Here is a 20,230-nt window from a genome sequence, read left to right on the forward strand (position 1 = left end):
CAGACAGGTTGAGCAGGCCGGGGGGTCATGGAGTCAACTGGGTGGAGTCCCAGAAGCCAGAGGGGCTGGCGGCCAAGGCGGGTGGTGCTGACAATGGGCACTCGGATTGGGCCGAGTCCGCCCCACAGACCAGCTCCTCAGAGGGACCCCTGGACTTGTTCAGAGAAGAGTGGGAGGGGACAGCCTCTCCTGAAGGGGAGTCAGTGGTACAGTATGTACTGACCTTCCGGGAAAAACTCACCGAGCTCATGGGCCTGGCCAGGGAGAACCTCTCCAGGGCCCAAAGGAAGCAAAAGGTCTGGTATGACTGTAACGCCAGGGCCCGAGCCTATGCCACCGGGGACCAAGAGATGGTTCTCGTACCCGTGCAGCAGAACAAGCTGCAAGCAGCCTGGGATGGGCCCTCCAAGGTCGTCAAACAGCTGAATGAGGTGAATTATGTGGTGGAACTGTCGAACCGGGCCCACAGCCACCGGGTCTATCATGTGAACATGATGAAACCTTACTGGGACAGGGAGAACTTGTTGCTGGCCATGTGCAGGCACTGGGCGGGGCAGGGGGATGATCCCTTGGTGGATTTGCTCAAAGGGACTGGAGCCGGCTCCTTGCTGGAGTCTATTCCCCTCTCAGACCAGCTGAGATCAGACCAGACGGAGATCAAGGAGGTGCTGCATTCACACCAACAGCTGTTCTCGGACAGACCCGGACGCACTGACCTGGCTGTCCACGGAATAGAGACAGGCACCCACGCCCCTATCAAGTGTGTGCCATTCAGAGCCACAGGGAAGACAGCTCAGGACATAGAGCGGGAGGTTGAAGACATGCTGGCTCTGGGGGTGTGATGGGGTTCAGGGGTCCGCCTGCACTGCACCCCCTCCGCTGGCAGGAGTGACTCTCACTCAGCAGGTACAACAGAAGGTTTATTAGGCAACAGAAGCCCAGTTTCTCACAGAAACGACAGTACAGCAGCCAGAGACAGTCCTTCCAACCCGTCCTGGGGAGAAGACCCCGAGGGGTGCCCCTCTGGGGTGTAGCTTCCCCCTCCTCAGGCTGGCTGCCTTCCAGCTCTCCCTTTTCCTAGCCTCTAACTGCCGCCCCCGATTCAAAACCCAGCTCAGCTCCTCCCTGCTCTTTGTTCAGGCAGAGGTGTTACCTGCCAGTTGTAGCCCCAGGGTCATCCTTAGCCACTGGGAGCTGCTGCTAGCCTCAGACATCCAGCCTGACTCACACAGGCCCTCCCCCCACTCCATCACATCTCTCCCGCCTTCCAGACCGAACTGAGCGGGGTCACTTAGCCAGTGACCTGGGGAAGTTCGGGGCCCTCCCTGCGTGACAGGGCATCGGCTATGGTGTTGTTGTTCCCCTTGACGTGGACCACCTCCACGTTGTAGTCCTGCAGGAGCAGACTCCACCGCAGGAGCTTGGCGTTGGCCCCTTTCATGTGATGCAGCCAGGTCAGGGGTGAGTGATCGGTGTATACGGTGAAACTCCGTCCAAACAGGTACGGCTGCAGCTTCCCCAGCACCCACACCATGGCCAGACATTCCTTCTCTATGGCTGCGTAGTTCTGCTCCCGGGGCAGCAGCTTCTTACTCAGGTACACAATGGGGTGTTTCTCCCCTTTGTCATTCACTTGCATTAGCACCGCCCCCAGCCCCACGTCTGAGGCATCGGTGAACACCAGGAAGGGTTTGTTGAAATCTGGATTTACCAGCACTGGGGCCCTGACCAGAGCCTCCTTCAGCGCGCAGAGGGCCTCTTGGCACTGCTCGGTCCAGACCACCTTGTCAGGCTTTCCCTTCTTACACAGCTCCATGAGGGGGGCTGCGATGGAGCTAAAGTGGGGCACAAACCTCCGGTAGTACCCCGCCATCCCAATGAAGGCCTGGACCTGTGTGATGGAGTAGGGGATACCTGTGTGTGTGTGTGTGGCTCACAGAGGGTGTGAGGCTCCTGCTGAGGGTAACCCTGACGACCAGGTAACACCTTTGTACTGCAGACAAAGGAGGAGGTGGAGCCTGAGGGGTTTGAATTGGAACTGGGTGTTGGAAGCAGTTAGTCTGGGCTGAGGGAGAGAGAGACAAAGGAGGGGGCCAGGCCCCGGCTCTGGGGGCCCCTCGGGGCCTCCTCTCCCCAACATGGATGGGACTGGCTGTCTCGGCCTGCTGTAGTGACTCCTCTGTACGATGCTGTGTCCTGTCGGCTAATAAACCTGCTGTTTTCCTGCTGAGTGAGAGACTCTCCTGCCTGCGGACAGGGTGCAGAGCTTGGGGGACCCCAGAACCCCATCACACTGGTGTCAGAAGTGGGATGTTCTGCACCCCGAGGATGGAGCATCCAGCAGTAAGTGACCGGGGCCCCGGAAGAAGTGGGGCCTGCGAGACCCAGGTGTGCTGAAGGGCAGTGAGGTGCAGCTCCCCAAGGTGGAGGGGCCTGCGGCCGAACCCAAGCAACTGCGGTCGGGGTCCTCGAGAGGGGGTGTCACACCCGAGGAGGGGTTACTCCTGGGAATCTGTTGGAGTCGGTCCCAGAAGGTGGAGGGGCCGAGAGCCCAACCCCCAGGAACAAGTGACCCTGAGGAGGCTGACACTGAATGAGTTCTTCCCAAGACAGTGTGCTCATGGTCCCTGAGAGCGGGTGTCACACTGAAGAAGGGGTTCCGCTGGGAGTCTGTTGGAGTCGGTCCCAGAGGGCAGAGGGGCCTACAGCCTAACCCCGGGCAGCTTGTGACCCGCAAGAAGCCTGGCACACTGAAGGGATTCTTCCAGGAATCGTGGGGTGCAGAGGGCATCAGCCTGAGAGCCTGCAACCACGCTCAGCAACTCCGCTGTGAAGTGGCAGCACCTGGAAACCGAATCGAGATTAAAGAAGCTGGACAAGGCAGCGTGGATGTGCAGTGGCGGAGCTGAGGGCTGGGGAGAATCCTGCAGAGGTGAGCCCGGATCGGGGCAGGGAACCCTGGACTGCCTGGAGCTCTGAACCGAGTGGCCTGCCACAGCTCAAGGAGGGAAGGAGCGATTCCAACCCATCATCTACTAGTGGCTAAGACAGACCTGCGGAGAGTTTTCCAGGCCTGGGCCGAGGAAGGTGCCTGTGTGTCTCTGCAGGAAAGCAGCTGATCCACTGGGAATGGCAAGTTGTCTGTGAGAGAAGCTGCTCCACCTTCTGTGTGTGTGTGGAGACCAGCCGGGAGGCTGGGACAAAGGAGAGAGTGTCTCCCATTGTCTGTCTGTGTTGAACAGCAGCAGCAGCCTGGGGAGAGAGCAGAGCCTGCGTTTGGAAAAGGTGCCAATGAGGAAACTAGCCCATTGTCTAAGGAAGATTCCCCAGCCTGGGGTGGCTGAAGAAGGAACCACCAGGAAAGAGCATTCCAGGTGTGACTCTGAATCCAGCCATGGGGGCTGGAGCAGAGGGAATGGCTCTGGGATGGGCAGGTGGTATCCCTGCTAAGGACACTGGTCCTTGGTGCAAAAAAAGTGCTTCTGCTTCTGGGGAAGTGAATCCTTTGCCTGAGCCTGTGGGGGCTCGAGATGGAGCCAAGATCCCAGAGCTGGATCTGAGGGCAGCTGAAGCCCAGATGGGAAGTGGGCCTGCCTCTGTGTCTCTCAGGGGGGATGATGCTTTAACTCGGTCTGATCCAGTTAGTATCATCAGGGAATCCCAGAGACCAGACGATTCTGGTACTTGTTCTTTGCCTGATGCTGAGGTGTTACTGGGAGGGGGTGAGAGGACTCTGTCCTACCAGAGTCATCCTCTCGCCAGGACACAGGAAGAACAGACGGGCAATGGAGTTATGCTGACTGATGAAGATAAAGGAGCTGGTAGCAGAAGGGAGGAAAGGGACCCTAACCTTCTGTCCGGTGGTACTGGCTGTCTGCCTGAAGGGGGATTACGTGGGAATCTGCCTGATGGGCCAGAAGTGATCCTGGGTGTAGGTGAAACCCAGGAGCTGGTTGTGGCTCAAGGGAGCAGTGCCCCTGTGGAGCCAGACAGGGGTGAGTTATTGTTTGGGGGAGCTCTTGAGGAAGAGAATTTCCCTGAAACTTTTCCTGACCCGTCTGTGGGGACTGCAGAAAATGGGAGTGAGGTGAAGGGGAGTGAACAGGAAAGGTGCATGTCTGTAAGAGCCAGAGCAGCCCTTTGCCTGGGGAGAAGTTTGTTTCAGCTCCTGATGGCCAGGACCTGCCTGAGTGTGAAACCACTGGCTGTGCTCTGGAAGGGTCCAAAGCAGGCAGTGTAAAAGTTTCTCAGGAATTGGAAGCTGGTGCAAGTAAAGTAAAAACTATCAGGGAATGTGAGCAGCCCTGTGAGAACCAAGTAAAACAGCTGCACAGCCAATCTCTGTAGGATGCAGGAGAGCGCCAGCAATTCCCCATCTCCAGATGGTGGAAACACTTATATTCTTATACTGGACTCCACTTCTGATTCCACGGGGAGGCAGTAGTTGGAGGTGGAAGGACGAAGGAGCTGTGGGCCTGGTGGGCCAGTAAGGGATAAACAGGGATTCCTTCATGTGGATTCTGGGTCTGGGACTCACAAAAGAACTCTCAGAAAGCAGTTTGGTTTGCAAATTTCCAGGCTGGCTGGGAGGGGGCCGTCTCCCTGAGATCATCAATGGCCCAGCTCTTGTTAGAAGGGAGGGCACAGCCAGAGAGATCAGATTTCCACCCCAGGGGGCAAGAGAGAAGATTAGAACTTGATGGTGCTAAGAAAGGCCTCAGCCATTTATCCCCAAAATACCAGATTCTCAAGGGGGTTACACAAAAGTTGTGGTCTACCAAAGAGCAACGTAAATGTGCAGTTGCAATGGGGTTGTTCTGTTACTCACGCTGACTGCTGTAACCAAGGGGTGCTGCTACCAAAAGCTGTAGAATTGTACCATGTACTGAATGTTTGGAAAGAGCGATGTGACATGATGACATTGATGTAGAAGCATGAATTGTATGTTGACGGAGTTTGTAATTCTGAAATGTCACCATTGTTCCCTGTAACTAGTCTTGCAACCTCTGACATGAGAAGGAACATTCCAAACCTATTGTGTGGCATGGAAGGGGAAACTGAGGCACACAGCCATTTGGGTGGTCTGGCTAAATGCCAAGGATGGAAGCATTTGTACCTTCCGTTACTGGACTGTAACTGAATTCCAGACATTGGCTGGAGCAGCTGTATGGACTGGTGGGCAGACAGGGCAGGGCCCAGACCAGAAAAGAACTATTTGATTTGTTGGTGCTGCAGCATCTGTATGGGCTCTGCCTGCCCGACTTGAGAACGTGGCTGACGGACCGGGGCTGAAGCAGGGAGACCGACCAGCCTGAGGGAACTCAAGGGACTTGTCCGGCTGCATCACATGAAAAGGGCCAATACCAAGCTCCTGAGTTGGAGCCTCCCCCAGCAGGATTATGACATGGAGGTGGTGTACATCAAGGGGAGCACTGAGGGTACAGCTGATGCCTGATCATGAGGGGAGGGCCCCGAACTTCCCCAGGTCACTGGCTGAGTGACCCCGCTCAGTTCGGTGTGGAAGGGGGGAGAGATGTGATGGAGTGGGGGATACCTGTGTGTGTGTGAGTGGCTCACAGAGGGTGTGAGGCTCCTGCTGAGGGTAACCCTGACGACCAGGTAACACCTTTGTACTGCAGACAAAGGAGGAGGTGGAGCCTGAGGGGTTTGAATTGGAACTGGGAGTTGGAAGCAGTTAGTCTGGGCTGAGGGAGAGAGAGACAAAGGAGGGGGCCAGGCCCCGGCTCTGGGGGCCCCTCGGGGCCTCCTCTCCCCAACATGGATTGGACTGGCTGTCTCGGCCTGCTGCACTAACTCCTCTGTACGATGCTGTGTCCTGTCGGCTAATAAACCTGCTGTTTTCCTGCTGAGTGAGAGACTCTCCTGCCTGCGGACAGGGTGCAGAGCTTGGGGGACCCCAGAACCCCATCACAACCTGCTTCTTAGTCTGGGGTGTGGGCCAATCTCTGACAGCCTCCACTTTAGCTGGCTCTGGCTTTAAGCAGCCGCCGCCCACCTTGTGTCCCAGGTAGGTCACCTCAGCCATTCCCACCTTGCACTTCCCTGCCTTGATAGTCAGACCGGCCTTCTGGAGTCGGTCCAGCACCTGCTTGAGTTGGGACACATGGTCCTCCCACGTCTGGCTGAAGATGCAAACGTCGTCCATGTAAGCCAGGGCAAAGCTCTCCATCCCTTTCAGCAGCTGGTCCACCAGACGCTGGAAGGTAGCGGGTGCCCCCTTGAGGCCAAAGGGCAGGACCAGGAACTCGTAGAGCCCCACAAGGGTGATGAAAGCCGACTTCAGCCGGGCATCTTGGTCTAATGGCACTTGCCAGTACCCCTTGGTGAGGTCTATGGTGGTGAGGTAACGGGCTCCCCGCATCTTGTCTAAAAGGTCATCAGGCCTGCGCATGGGGTAGGCGTCCGATACAGTGCTGGCGTTAAGCTTGCGATAGTCCACACAAAACCGAACAGACCCATCTTTTTTAGGGACTAACACCACAGGCGAGGCCCAGGGGCTGGACGAGGGTTGGATCACCCCCAGAGCCAGCATGTCTTCAACCTCCCGCTCTATGTCCTGAGCTGTCTTCCCTGTGGCTCTGAATGGCACACACTTGATAGGGGCGTGGGTGCCTGTCTCTATTCCGTGGACAGCCAGGTCAGTGCGTCCGGGTCTGTCCGAGAACAGCTGTTGGTGTGAATGCAGCACCTCCTTGATCTCCGTCTGCTGGGCAGGGGTCAGCTGGTCTGACAGGGGAATAGACTCCAGCAAGGAGCCGGCTCCAGTCCGTGTGAGTAAATCCACCAAGGGATCATCCCCCTGCCCCTCCCAGTGCCTGCACACGGCCAGCACCAAGTTCTCTGTCCCAGTAAGGTTTCATCATGTTCACATGATAGACCCGGTGGCTGTGGGCCCGGTTCGACAGTTCCACCACATAATTCACGTCATTTAGCTGTTTGACAACCTTGAAGGGCCCATCCCAGGCCGCTTGCAGCTTGTTCTGCCGCACAGGTACACGGACCATCACTTGATCCCCGGTGGCATAGGCTCGGGCCCTGGCGTTACGGTCATACCAGACCTTTTGCTTCCTTTGGGCCCTGGAGAGGTTCTCCCTGGCCAGGCCCATGAGCTCGGTGAGTTTTTCCCGGAAGGTCAGTACATACTGTACCACTGACTCCCCTTCAGGAGAGGCCGTCCCCTCCCACTCTTCTCTGAGCAAGTCCAAGGGTCCCCGTACCCTCCTTCCGTACAGCAGCTCAAACGGGGAGTGTGATGGGGTTCTGGGGTCCCCCAAGCTCTACACCCTGTCCGCAGGCAGGAGAGTCTCTCACTCAGCAGGAGAACAGCGGGTTTATTAGCCGACAGGACACAGCATCGTACAGAGGAGTCACTACAGCAGGCAGAGACAGCCAGTCCCATCCATGTTGGGGAGAGGAGGCCCCGAGGGGCCCCCAGAGCCGGGGCCTTGCCCCCTCCTTTGTCTCTCTCTCCCTCAGCCCAGACCAACTGCTTCCAACTCCCAGTTCCAATTCAAACCCCTCAGGCTCCACCTCCTCCTTTGTCTGCAGTACAAAGGTGTTACCTGGTCATCAAGGTTACCCTCAGCAGGAGCCCCACACCCTCTGTGAGCCACACACACACACACAGGTATCCCCCACTCCATCACATCTCTCCCCCCTTCCAGACCGAACTGAGCAGGGTCACTCAACTGGTGACCTGGGGAAGTTCGGGGCTGTCCCCTCGTGACAGGGCATCGGCTGTACCCTCAGTGCTCCCCTTGATGTGCACCACCTCCACATCATAGTCCTGCTGGGGGAGGCTCCAACTCAGGAGCTTGGTATTGGCCCTTTTCATGTGATGCAGCCGGGCAAGTCCCTTTAGTTCCCTTGGGTTGGTTGGTCTCGCTGCTTCGGCCCCGGTCCGTCAGCCACGTTCTCAAGTCGGGCGGGCAGAGCCCATACAGATGCTGCAGCACCAACAGATCAAACAGGTCTTTTGTGGTCTGGGTCCTGCCCCATCTGACCACCAGTCCATACAGCTGCTCCAGCCAATGTCTGGAATTCAGTTACAGTCCAGTAAAGGAAGGTACAAATGCTTCCACCCTTGGCATTTAGCCAGACCACCACAATGGCTGTGTGCCTCAGTTTCCCCTTCCATGCCACACAATAGGTTTGGAATGTTCCTCCTCATGTGAGAGGTTGCAAGACTAGTTACAGGGAACAATGGTGACATTTCAGAGTTACAGACTCCTTCAACATACAACTCATGCTTCCACATCCATGTCATCATGTCAAATGGCTCTTTCCAAACATTCAGTACATGGTACAATTCTACACCTTTGGGTAGCAGCACCCCTTGGTTACAGCAGTCAGCGTGAGTAACAGAACAACCCCATTGCAACTGCACATTTACGTTGCTCTTTGGTAGACCACAACCTTTGTGCAACATCCTTGAGAATCTGGTATTTTGGGGATAAATGGCTGAGGCCTTTCTTAGCGCCATCAAGTTCTAATCTTCTCCCTTGCCCCCTGGGGTGGAAATTTGATCACTCTGGCTGTGCCCTCCCTTCTAACAAGAGCTGGGCCATTGATGATCTCAGGGAGACGGTCCCCTCCCAGCCAGTCTGGAAATTTGCAAACCAAACTGGTTTCTAAAAGTTGTTTTGTGAGTCCCAGACGCAGAATCCACATGGAGGAATCACTGTTTATCCCTTATCGGCCCACCAGGCCCAAAGCTCCTTTGTCCTTCCACCTCCAACTACTGCCTCCCCATGGAATCAGAATTGGAGTCCAGTGTGAGAATATAAGTGTTTCTAGCATCTGGAGATGAGGAATTGCTGAACCTCTCCTGCATCCTACGGAGACTGATTGTGCAGCTGTTTTACTTGGTTCTCACAGGGCTGCTCACACTACCTGATAGTTTTCACTTTACTTGCATCAACTTCCAATTCCTGAGAAACTTTTACCCTGCCTGCTTTGGACCCTTCCAGAGCACAGCCAGTGGTTTCACACTCAGGCAGGTCCTGGCCGTCAGGAGCCGAAACAAACTTCTCCCCAGGCAATGGGCTGGCTCTGGTGCTTACAGACAAGCACCTTTCCTGTTCACTCTCCTTCACCTCACTCCCATTTTCTGCAGTCCCCACAGACGGGTCAGGAAAAGTTTCAGGGAAATTCTCTTCCTTAAGAGCTTCCCCAAACAATAACTCACCCGTCTTGCTCCACAGGGGCACTGCTCCCTTGAGCCACAACCAGCTCCTGGGTTTCACCTACACCCAGGATCACTTCTGGCCCATCAGGCAGATTCCCATGTAATCCTCCTCCAGGCAGACAGCCAGTACCACCGGACAGAAGGTCAGGATCCCTTTCCTCCCTTCTGCTACCAGCTCCTTTATCTTCATCGCTCAGCATAACTCCATTGCCCATCTGTTCTTGTGTCCTGGCGAGAGGATGACTCTGGTAGGACAGAGTCCTCTCACCCCCTCCCAGTAACACCTCAGCATCAGGCAAAGAACAAGGACCAGAATCGTCTGGTCTCTGGGATTCCCTGATGATACTAACTGGATTAGACCAAGTTAAAGCATCATCCCCCCTGAGAGACACAGAGGCAGGCCCACTTCCCATCTGGGCTTCAGCTGCCCTCAGATCCAGCTCTGGGATCTTGGCTCCATCTCGAGCCCCCACAGGCTCAGGCAAAGGATTCACTTCCCCAGAAGCAGAAGCACTTTTCTTGCACCAAGGACCAGTGTCCTTAGCAGGGACACCACTGCCCATCCCAGAGCCATTCCCTCTGCTCCAGTCCCCATGGCTGGATTCAGAGACACACCTGGAATGCTCTTTTCTGGTGGATCCTTCTCCAGCCACCCCAGGCTGGGGAATCTTCCTCAGACAATGGGCTAGTTTCCTCATTGGCACCTTTTCCAAACGCAGGCTCTGCTCTCTCCCCAGGCTGCTGCTGCTGTTCAACACAGACAGACAATGGGAGACACTCTCTCCTTTGTCCCAGCCCCCCGGCTGGTCTCCACACACACGCAGAAGGTGGTGAAGCTTCTCTCACAGACAACTTGCCATTCCCAGTGGACAAGCTGCTTCCTGCACAGACACACAGGCACCTTCCTCGGCCCAGGCCTGGAAAACTCTTCGCAGGTCTGTCTTGGCCACTAGTAGATGATGGGTTGGAATCGCTCCTTCCCTCCTTGAGCTGTGGCAGGCCACTCGGTTCAGAGCTCCAGGCAGTCCAGGGTTCCCTGCCCCGATCCGGGCTCACCTCTGCAGGATTCTCCCCAGCCCTCAGCTCCGCCACTGCACATCCACGCTGCTTTGTCCAGCTTCTTTAATCTCGATTCAGTTTCCAGGTGCTGCCACTTCACAGCGGAGTTGCTCAGCGTGGTTGCAGGCTCTCAGGCTGATGCCCTCTGCACCCCACGCTTCCTGGAAGAATCCCTTCAGTGTGCCAAGCTCCTTGCAGGTCACAAGCTGCCCGGGGTTAGGCTGTAGGCCCCTCCGCCCTCTGGGACTGACTCCAACAGACTCCCAGCGGAACCCCTTCTTCAGTGTGACACCCGCTCTCAGGGACCATGAGCACCCTGTCTTGGGAAGAACTCATTCAGCGTCAGCCTCCTCAGGGGTCACTTGTTCCTGGGGGTTGGGCTCTCGGCCCCTCCACCTTCTGGGACCGACTCCAACAGACTCCCAGGAGTAACCCCTCCTCGGGTGTGACACCCCCTCTCGAGGACCCCGACCGCAGTTGCTTGGGTTCGGCCGCAGGCCCCTCCGCCTTGGGGAACTGCACCTCACTGCCCTTCAGCACACCTGGGTCTCGCAGGCCCCACTTCTTCCAGGGCCCCGGTCACTTACTGCTGGATGCTCCATCCTCGGGGTGCAGAACATCCCACTTCTGACACCAGTGTGATGGGGTTCTGGGGTCCCCAAAGCTCTGCACCCTGTCCGCAGGCAGGAGAGTCTCTCACTCAGCAGGAGAACAGCGGGTTTATTAGCCGACAGGACACAGCATCGTACAGAGGAGTCACTACAGCAGGCAGAGACAGCCAGTCCCATCCATGTTGGGGAGAGGAGGCCCCGAGGGGCCCCCAGAGCTGGGGCCTTGCCCCCTCCTTTGTCTCTCTCTCCCTCAGCCCAGACCAACTGCTTCCAACTCCCAGTTCCAATTCAAACCCCTCAGGCTCCACCTCCTCCTTTGTCTGCAGTACAAAGGTGTTACCTGGTCATCAAGGTTACCCTCAGCAGGAGCCCCACACCCTCTGTGAGCCACACACACACACACAGGTATCCCCCACTCCATCACAGGGAGAACCCCGTGGATTCCTGGGGCACCTCCCTGTATGCAAACAGCAGGTGGGGTAAGTACTTGTCCCAGTCATGGGGGTATTGATTCAGGAAGGTTCTCAGCATCTGCTTCAGAGTCCCATTGAACCTCTCCACCAGCCCACTGGTCTGCGGGTGGTAGGCTGTGGCCCAGGTGTGCCGGACCCCACACTTGTCCCACAAGCTTTGCAGTAGGGCCGACATGAAGTTGGACCCCTGATCTGTGAGGACCTCCTTGGGGAACCCCACTCTGCTGAAAATGGACAGCAGTGCATCCGCCACGGTGTCAGCGTCGATAGAGGTCAAGGCCACTGCTTCTGGGTATCGCGTGGCAAAATCTACCACTACCAAAATATATTTCTTCCCCAAACGCGTTGCCTTGCTGAAGGGTCCCACTATATCTATAGCCACTTTCTGGAAAGGCTCCTCTATGATGGGCAGTGGCCTCAGGGCAGCTTTCCCCTTGTCCCGGCTCTTCCCCACCCTCTGGCAGGGATCGCAGGACAGGCAATACAGACGGACAGCTGCAAAGATCCCTGGGCCAGAAAAATTTCTGTAACAACCTTCTCCTGGTGCGGTGGATCCCCTGGTGTCCTGCGAGCGGGACATCATGGGCTATGTACAGCAACCTGCGCCGGTACTTTTGGGGGACCACCAGTTGCCTCTGGACCTTCCATGGCTCCGCTTTGCATCTGGGAGCCCATTCCCGGTACAGGAATCCCTTTTCCCACAGGAATCTCTCCCTGCAGCCCTCCCCCAGCTGTGGAGCTGGGCTGAGAGTGGCCAGTTCCCTCAGCTTCTGCAAGGAGGGGTCTCTCTGCTGCTCTGCCTGGAATTCTTCCGCTGGGGAAGGGGCAGATGCTACTTCCCCATCCCTGCCTGGCTCCAGCACCCCTGGCCTGTGAGATCTGGCTTTTGGGGGGCCCCTTTCTCTCAGGGTTGGCCCCTGTGGCTCCTGTGACTTTGGCTGGGCTTGTACCCCTGAATCTGGGGAGCGCACCCCTCGTTTTCTTTGGCTACGGGTCAGGACCAGGACACGAGGGCATTCACCTTGCCAGTTCTCCAGGTCAGCCCCCATCAGTACATCTGCCGGCAAATGTCTGTGCACGCCCACCTCCTTGGGGCCTTCCTTCTTCCCCCATTTCAGGTGCACCCTCGCCATGGGCACCTTGAAAGGGGTCCCATCAATTCCTGTTATCGTCAGGTGGGAATTGGGCATCATGCAGCCCGGTGCCACCACCCCGGGTGGGGCCAGCGTCACGTCAGCGCCTGTGTCCCAGAACCCCGTGACCTTTTTCCCGTCTACTTCGAGGTGTTTGAGACACTTGCTCCACAGAGGTAGTGCCGCCCCCACTCTGTAAACTGGCCTCTGAGCATTTGGTCCCCCTGAGGAGCTGGTCTGTGGGGCGGACTCGGCCCAGTCCGAGTGCCCATTGTCAGCACCACCCGCCTTGGCCGCCAGCCCCTCTGGCTTCTGGGACCCCAGCCAGTTGACTCCATGACCCCCCGGCCTGCTCAACCTGTCTGGGAGCCTGGGGCACTGGGCTGCTCTATGCCCCTTTCACCCACAGCGATAACAGCCTGGGTCTTGTTGTGTCCCTCGGGCCGGCTGCTCTGTCCGGGCTCTGCTTGTCTCTCTGGGGTGTGAGTGGCTGGCCCCTCTTTCCTGGGCTTGCCCAAGAGGTGGTCCCCTCTGTCGTACAGTTAGGGACTGGTCTCTCTGAGATTCTCGGTCTCTCCGGGACTCCCTCTCCCTCCGGGACTCCCTCTCCCTCCAGGACTCCCTCTCTTTGTGGGGTTCACTTTCAAACCTGGCCCGGCTGTTTGTGAAGTCATCTGCCAGTTTCCCTGCATCGTGTGAGTCCCCTGGCTTCCGGTCCACGAGCCACACCCTCAGGTCAGGTGCGCACATCTCGTAGAATCGCTTCACGACCGCCAGCTCGATCAGGTCCTCTACGGACTGGACTCCCATTCTGAACGCCCACTTCCGGTAGTATTGCCTCAGGCGGGCGGTTGTATCCACATGGGTTTCCTCTGGCCTCTTCTGCGCCTCCTGGAACTTCTTCTTGTACATCTCCGGAGTCAGCCCGAACTTATGCAGCAGGGCCTGTTTGACCCGTTCATAGTCCCCAGGCTGCAGCCCCTCCAGCTGGCTGAGCACCGCTGCGGCCTTCTGGCCCAGCAAGGGGGTGAGGTGCCGGAACCACTCAGCTGGGGGAACCTCGTGCAACTCACAGGCTCGCTCAAAGGCGGTAAGGAACTCGTCCATGTCCCCTGGGTCCTGACACTGGGCCAGCACGCGCGTCTCCAAGTGACTGGCCACCCCGAGCCGTCTGACCCTCTCCCCGCTTACCGCAGCTGGGGCCTCTTGGCATCTCGCCTCTGCCATGGCCCGCGCATGCTCCCGCTCTCGCTCTCTCTCCTCCCGATCTTGTTCTTTCTCTTCCCGGTCTCGCTCTCTCTCCTCCCACTGTCTCTCTTGTAGCTGGCGCTCGTGCTCATGCTCTCTGTCCCGTTCCTGGCGCTCGTGTTCCCTCTGCCGATCCTGGGCTTCCAGTTCCTTTAATTTCACCTCGAGTTCCAGCCGTCGCAGCTCTGCGGCGGGGGACTCTGCCCGCGATGGACCACCGCTAGCTGAGCGCGACCTGGCGGGCACCGCGTCTGTCTGACGGCGTCGAGCCCCTGCTCCTGTCGGAGAATCCGAAATGCTTCCCGAGGCTGACCGGCCACTTTCTGCCGGGATAGGCTCTGCCCCCCCGGATCGGTCATTCTCTTCCAGCTGGGCAATCAGCTGGGCCTTGGTCGCCTTCCCCACGGTCAGGCCCCTCTCTCTGCACAGCCCCGCTAGCTCTGCCTTCAGGAGTCGGGTATAATCCATCTCCCCGCTGTCTCCCGGGGTATCCACTCACCAGCAGCAGCTGCAGGAATGGCTCTGTTCCCCCTCTGGCTCTTGTGAGACTCCTTCCTTCTCTTGCGCTCAGTCAGTCAGCCACTGCTGGGAGCTCATCCGTGGGTGCAGTGCATCCCACTCCTGACACCAGTGTGATGGGGTTCAGGGGTCCCCCTGCACTGCACCCCCTCCGCTGGCAGGAGTGACTCTCACTCAGCAGGTACAACAGAAGATTTATTCGGCAACAGAAGCCCAGTTTCTCACAGAAGCGACAGTACAGCAGCCAGAGACAGTCCTTCCAACCCGTCCTGGGGAGAAGACCCCGAGGGGTGCCCCTCTGGGGTGTAGGTTTCCCCCTCCTCAGGCTGGCTGCTTTCCAGCTCTCCCTTTTCCGAGCCTGTAACTGCCGCCCCCGATTCAAAACCCAGCTCAGCTCCTCCCTGCTCTTTGTTCAGGCAGAGGTGTTACCTGCCAGTTGTAGCCCCAGGGTCATCCTTAGCCACTGGGAGCTGCTCTGCTTGTCTCCCACATCCAGCCTGACTCACACATGCACTCCCCCTACTCCATCACAGGGGGTGATCCAACCCTCCTCCAGCCCCTGGGCCTCTCCGGTGGTGTCAGTCCCTAAAAAAGATGGGTCTGTTCGGTTTTGTGTGGACTATCGCAAGCTTAACGCCATCACTGTATCGGACGCCTACCCATGCCCAGGCCTGATGACCTTTTAGACAAGCTGGGGGGAGCCCGTTACCTCACCACCATAGACCTCACCAAGGGGTACTGGCAAGTGCCGTTAGACCAAGATGCCCGGCTCAAGTCGGCTTTCATCACCCCTGTGGGGCTCTACGAGTTCCTGGTCCTGCCCTTTGGCCTCAAGGGGGCACCCGCTACCTTCCAGCGTCTGGTGGACCAGCTACTGAAAGGGATGGAGAGCTTTGCCCTGGCTTACATGGACGACGTTTGCATCTTCAGCCAGACGTGGGAGGACCATGTGTCCCAAGTCAAGCGGGTGCTGGACCGACTCCAGAAGGCCGGTCTGACTATCAAGGCAGGGAAGTGCAAGGTGGGAATGGCTGAGGTGACCTACCTGGGCCACAAGGTGGGCAGCGGCTGCTTAAAGCCAGAGCCAGCTAAAGTGGAGGCTGTCCGAGATTGGCAAACACCCCAGACTAAGAAGCAGGTCCAGGCCTTCATTGGGATGGCGGGGTACTACCGGAGGTTTGTGCCCCACTTTAGCTCCATCGCAGCCCCCCTCATGGAGCTGTGTAAGAAGGGAAAGCCTGACAAGGTGGTCTGGACTGAGCAGTGCCAAGAGGCCCTCTGCGCGCTGAAGGAGGCTCTGCTCAGGGCCCCAGTGCTGGCAAATCCAGACTTCAACAAGCCCTTCCTGGTGTTCACCGATGCCTCAGACGTGGGGCTGGGGGCGGTGCTAATGCAGGTGAATGACAAGGGGGAGAAACACCCCATCGTGTACCTGAGTAAGAAGCTGCTGCCCCGGGAGCAGAACTACGCGGCCATAGAGAAGGAATGTCTGGCCATGGTGTGGGCGCTGGGGAAGCTGCAGCCGTACCTGTTTGGACGGAGTTTCACCGTGTACACCGATCACTCACCCCTGACCTGGCTGCATCACATGAGAGGGGCCAACGCCAAGCTCCTGCGGTGGAGTCTGCTCCTGCAGGACTACGACATGGAGGTGGTCCATGTGAAGGGGAACAACAACACCATAGCTGATGCCCCGTCACGCAGGGAGGGCCCCGAACTTCCCCAGGTCACTGGCTAAGTGACCCCGCTCAGTTCAGTCTGGAAGGGGGGAGAGATGTGATGGAGTGAGGGGAGGGCCTGTTTGAGTCAGGCTGGATGTGAGAGACAAGCAGAGCAGCTCCCAGTGGCTAAGGATGACCCTGGGGCTACAACTGGCAGGTAACACCTCTGCCCTGAACAAAGAGGAGGGAGGAGCCGAGCTGGGTTTTGAATCGGGGGCGGCAGTTAGAGGCTAGGGGAAGAGGAGCTGGAAGGCAGCCAGCCTGAGGAGGGGGAAAGCTACACCCCAGAGGGGCACCCTTGGGGTCTTCTCCCCAGGACGGGTTGGAAGGACTGTCTCTGGCTGCTGTGCTGTCGCTTCTGGGAGAAACTGGACATCTGTTGCCTAATAAACCTTCTGTTGTACCTGCTGAGTGAGAGTCACTCCTGCCAGCGGACGGGGTGCAGTGCAGGGGGACCCCTGAACCCCATCACAGGGAGCCCATCAGGAGAGATTTCTGTCCCGGGAGCGGCTCCCCCACGGATGGAGAGTCAGGGGGTGGAGGACGTCCGGGCTTTCCGGGAGAGGCTTGCGGAGCTCAGGGACCCGGCCAGGGAGGGAGTGCCAGGGCAGAGCTCGAGGGAAGAGCAGGGGCTGGTACGACCGCAGAGGGTGGGGCCGTGCCAGCCCCTCAAAAGTCGTCCAGCAGCCAGACAAGGTGGAGAGGCTGCAGCAGGACACCCCCGCGGCATGGCCGGGCACAGGGGAGCACCAATGTCACAGCCAACGCTTTACCCTGTGGGGGGCGAATTTCCCCAGGTCGCTGGCTGAGGGACCCCGCTCAGCTCGGCCTGGGGGCAGGGAGAGATGTGGTGGGGGGGTGATTTGTAACCTAGGTAACTGGGCTGGGGGGTGACCCAGACAACGGGAGAGGCGCAGCCTGGCTGCCCGCCCAATGGGAAGCTGAGCAGCGAGGGGAGAGTTCGTCTGGGGGTGGAGAGGAACAAGCCAGCTGGGGCTCCCGGGCTGGGGTCCCCTCGGGAGATCTCCTGCCCCCGAGCTGGGTGGGACAGTGCCCTAGTGGTGCGTGTGCTGCCGAGCCCGAGCCCGAGCCCGAGCCCGAGCCCGAGCCCGAGCCCGAGCCCGTACCACGCCCCACCTCTGTCGCTCATCGACCTCCTGCCCCCACGCCGAGGGAGTCGCTGCTGCGGGCGGGTGCAGGGCCTGGGGACGCCTGAGCCCCGTGCCGCCTGCGGGCAGCCACCCACCTTGAACGTCATGATGAGGTGGGTGAAGTGGAACTCGGCCTCCAGGTCCAGGCGGATGCTGACGTTCTCCACGCCTGCGAGGACAGAGGCTGTGAGCTGTGCAGGGCATGCTGGGTGCCCGGGCAAGAGAGGGGCCTGGTGACAGGGGCCCAGGCAGGAGGAGGGGAGCAGGGCTGGGACTGGGCTGGGGCCGAGCGGGGCTGGGCGGAAGGAGAGCAGGGCTGGGGTGGGGCAGGGCAGGGCCGGGCCGGGCAGAAGGGGAGCAGGGCCGGGCTGGGCAGGGCAGGGCTGGGCAGAAGGGGAGCAGGGCTGGGGCCGGGCAGGGCCGGGCCGGGCAGGGCAGGGCCGGGCAGAAGGGGAGCAGGGCTGGGCAGAAGGGGAGCAGGGCAGGGCTGGGGCAGGGCTGGGCAGAAGGGGAGCAGGGCTGGGGTGGGGCAGGGCCGGGCCGGGCAGAAGGGGAGCAGGGCTGGGGTGGGGCAGGGCCGGGCTGGGGCAGGGCAGGGCTGGGCAGAAGGGGAGCAGGGCTGGGGCGGGGCAGGGCAGGGCCGGGCAGGGCAGGGCTGGGCAGAAGGGGAGCAGGGCTGGGGTGGGGCAGGGCCGGGCTGGGGCAGAAGGGGAGCAGGGCTGGGGTGGGGCAGGGCCGGGCTGGGGCAGGGCCGGGCCGGGCAGAAGGGGAGCAGGGCAGGGCTGGGGCAGGGCCGGGCCGGGCAGAAGGGGAGCAGGGCTGGGGCGGGGCAGGGCCGGGCTGGGCAGAAGGGGAGCAGGGCTGGGGCCGGGCAGGGCCGGGCCGGGCAGGGCAGGGCCGGGCAGAAGGGGAGCAGGGCTGGGCAGAAGGGGAGCAGGGCAGGGCTGGGGCAGGGCTGGGCAGAAGGGGAGCAGGGCTGGGGTGGGGCAGGGCCGGGCCGGGCAGAAGGGGAGCAGGGCTGGGGTGGGGCAGGGCCGGGCTGGGGCAGAAGGGGAGCAGGGCAGGGCTGGGGCAGGGGCTGGGCAGAAGGGGAGCAGGGCTGGGGCGGGGCAGGGCCGGGCTGGGGCAGGGCAGGGCTGGGCAGAAGGGGAGCAGGGCTGGGGTGGGGCAGGGCCGGGCTGGGGCAGAAGGGGAGCAGGGCCGGGCTGGGGTGGGGCAGGGCCGGGCGCACTCACCGTTCTCGGCCTGCCACCAGGCCTTCCTGCGGTGGGGCGCGAAGGGCCGCACGGCGTTCTCAATGCGGTGGCTGCCGGGGTTGGTGAGGGCGGAGTAGGGCCGGCGCGAGTCGCACACGAAGCACTTCTCCTCCTCCTGCACGGGAGACCTGAGCAGCCGCAGCCTGGCCCCGTCCCACCCCACCCTGCCTGCCCCACAAGCCCCCCACCCTGCCCTGCCTGCCCTGCGAGCCCCCTACCCCACGAGCCCTCCAGTGCCCCAGCTCCCCACCCTGCCCTGCCCCACCCCACCCACCCCACGAGCCCCCCTGTGCCCCCAACTCCCCACCCTGCCCTGTTCCACCCCACCCACCCCACGAGCCCCCCCGTGCCCCCAGCTCCCCACCCTGCCCTGCCCCACCCCACCCACCCCACGAGCCCCCCTGTGCCCCCAGCCCCCCACCCTGCCCACCCCACGAGCCCCCCTGTGCCCCCAACTCCCCACCCTGCCCTGCCTGCCCTGCAAGCCCCCTACCCCACAAGCCCTCCAGTGCCCCCAGCTCCCCACTCTGCCCTGCCCCACCCTGCCCACCCCACAAGCCCCCCCGTGCCCCCAGCTCCCCACCCTGTGCCCCCAGCTCCCCACCCTGCCCGCCCCACGAGCCCCCCACCCCACCCTGCCTGCCCTGCAAGCCCCCCACCCCACAAGCCCCCCATGCCCCCAGCTCCCTGCCCTGCCCCACCCCGATTGCCCCATGAGCCCCCCACCCCGCCCTGCCTGTCCTGTGAGCCCCGCTTGCCCCCAGCTCCCCACCCCACCTGCCCCGCAAGCCCCCCCACCCCTGCGCCCCGCCTGGCCCACAAGCCCCCCGTCCCACCCCACCCGCCCCCCTGCGCCCCACACCTGCAGGTGGCTGACGATGCAGTAGGGCTGGGGTCCCTGCAGCCCGCAGGTAGAAGAGGCTGTCAGCTGCTCCGCACGGCCCACCAGCAGGTCCCCGGTGACTGGGTAGCAGCTGCCCAGGGAGCAGCCATGGGGGGGCTCTGGGCGCTGGCTCAGGGCCCCCCCCAGCACTGTGCAGAGAGGACTGAGCTAAGAGGGGAGCCACTGGAGGTCTGCGCCCAACGTCAGCTGGGGGCTGGGCCCTGCTCTGGAGCAGTGGGGCACCTCCTGGCCTGCCATGGAGGGGCCTGGGCTGCCCCCCACACGCTGGGGAGTCGGAGCCATCTTCTTCCCCTCCCTGGAGAGCTGCCCCTCCCAGCTGCCTCGCCAGGGCAAGGGGGCTGCCCTTGTGCCACGGAGGCAGGGATGTGTGCCAGGGCGTGGCGGGGGGAAGCCTGGCACTGCAGGGAAGGGCAGTGTGCCCAGGTGGAGAGTGGAGCCTGGCACTGCGGGAAAGGGCAGTGTGCCCGGGTGGAGAGCTGGGCCTGGCACTGCGGGTTGCAGATGGGTGCCAGGCACTGTACCCATTTGTTCTGCCATCCACTGGGCTGGGGCTGCCTGGTGCAGAGTGGGGCCAGACTCAGCCAGCCGGGTGGGGGCACTGGGCCTGGCTCCAGGCTGTTCTGAGCCCCACTTGGCCACCTGCCCCTGCCCCTCAGGAACGGGGCCGGCTGAGCCCCTTCCGCTAGGCAGGCTGGATACAGCTGCCAGCCAGAAATAGCCCGACCCATGGCCTCCCCTGCGGCGCTCTGGCTCAGCCAGGCAGGCAGGCAGCCAAGGGGTGTCAGGGCGGGGGGTAAGGTGCACACAAGGCCCAGTCTGTGCCCAGCACCCACGGGGCTGGCAGCCTGGCCAGGAGGAGGGCACAGGACTGCTGGTCCCTGCTGCTCCAGGCAGGGCTGCAGTGCACCCCCCAGGCACCAGCCAGAACCCACCCCTGCCCTCAGCTC

General features: G+C 60.7%; 1 protein-coding gene across 4 annotated transcripts in view; it reads right to left on the minus strand.

Moving 5' to 3' along the window:
- Positions 1–20,230, minus strand: part of LAMB2 (laminin subunit beta 2) — a 66,535-nt gene that overhangs the window by 45,527 nt on the left and 778 nt on the right. For all 4 annotated transcript variants that reach the window (XM_075005608.1, XM_075005609.1, XM_075005610.1 and 1 more), the window contains 3 exons: positions 19,242–19,411; positions 18,359–18,494; positions 17,219–17,292 (listed from right to left, as the gene is read on the minus strand). In XM_075005608.1, coding sequence (XP_074861709.1) covers positions 17,219–17,292; positions 18,359–18,494; positions 19,242–19,411 — 380 coding nt within the window. The remainder of the gene's footprint in view (positions 1–17,218; positions 17,293–18,358; positions 18,495–19,241; positions 19,412–20,230) is intronic.

Source organism: Carettochelys insculpta, chromosome 11 (assembly GCF_033958435.1).
Source record: "Carettochelys insculpta isolate YL-2023 chromosome 11, ASM3395843v1, whole genome shotgun sequence".
Lineage (NCBI taxonomy): Eukaryota > Metazoa > Chordata > Testudines > Carettochelyidae > Carettochelys > Carettochelys insculpta.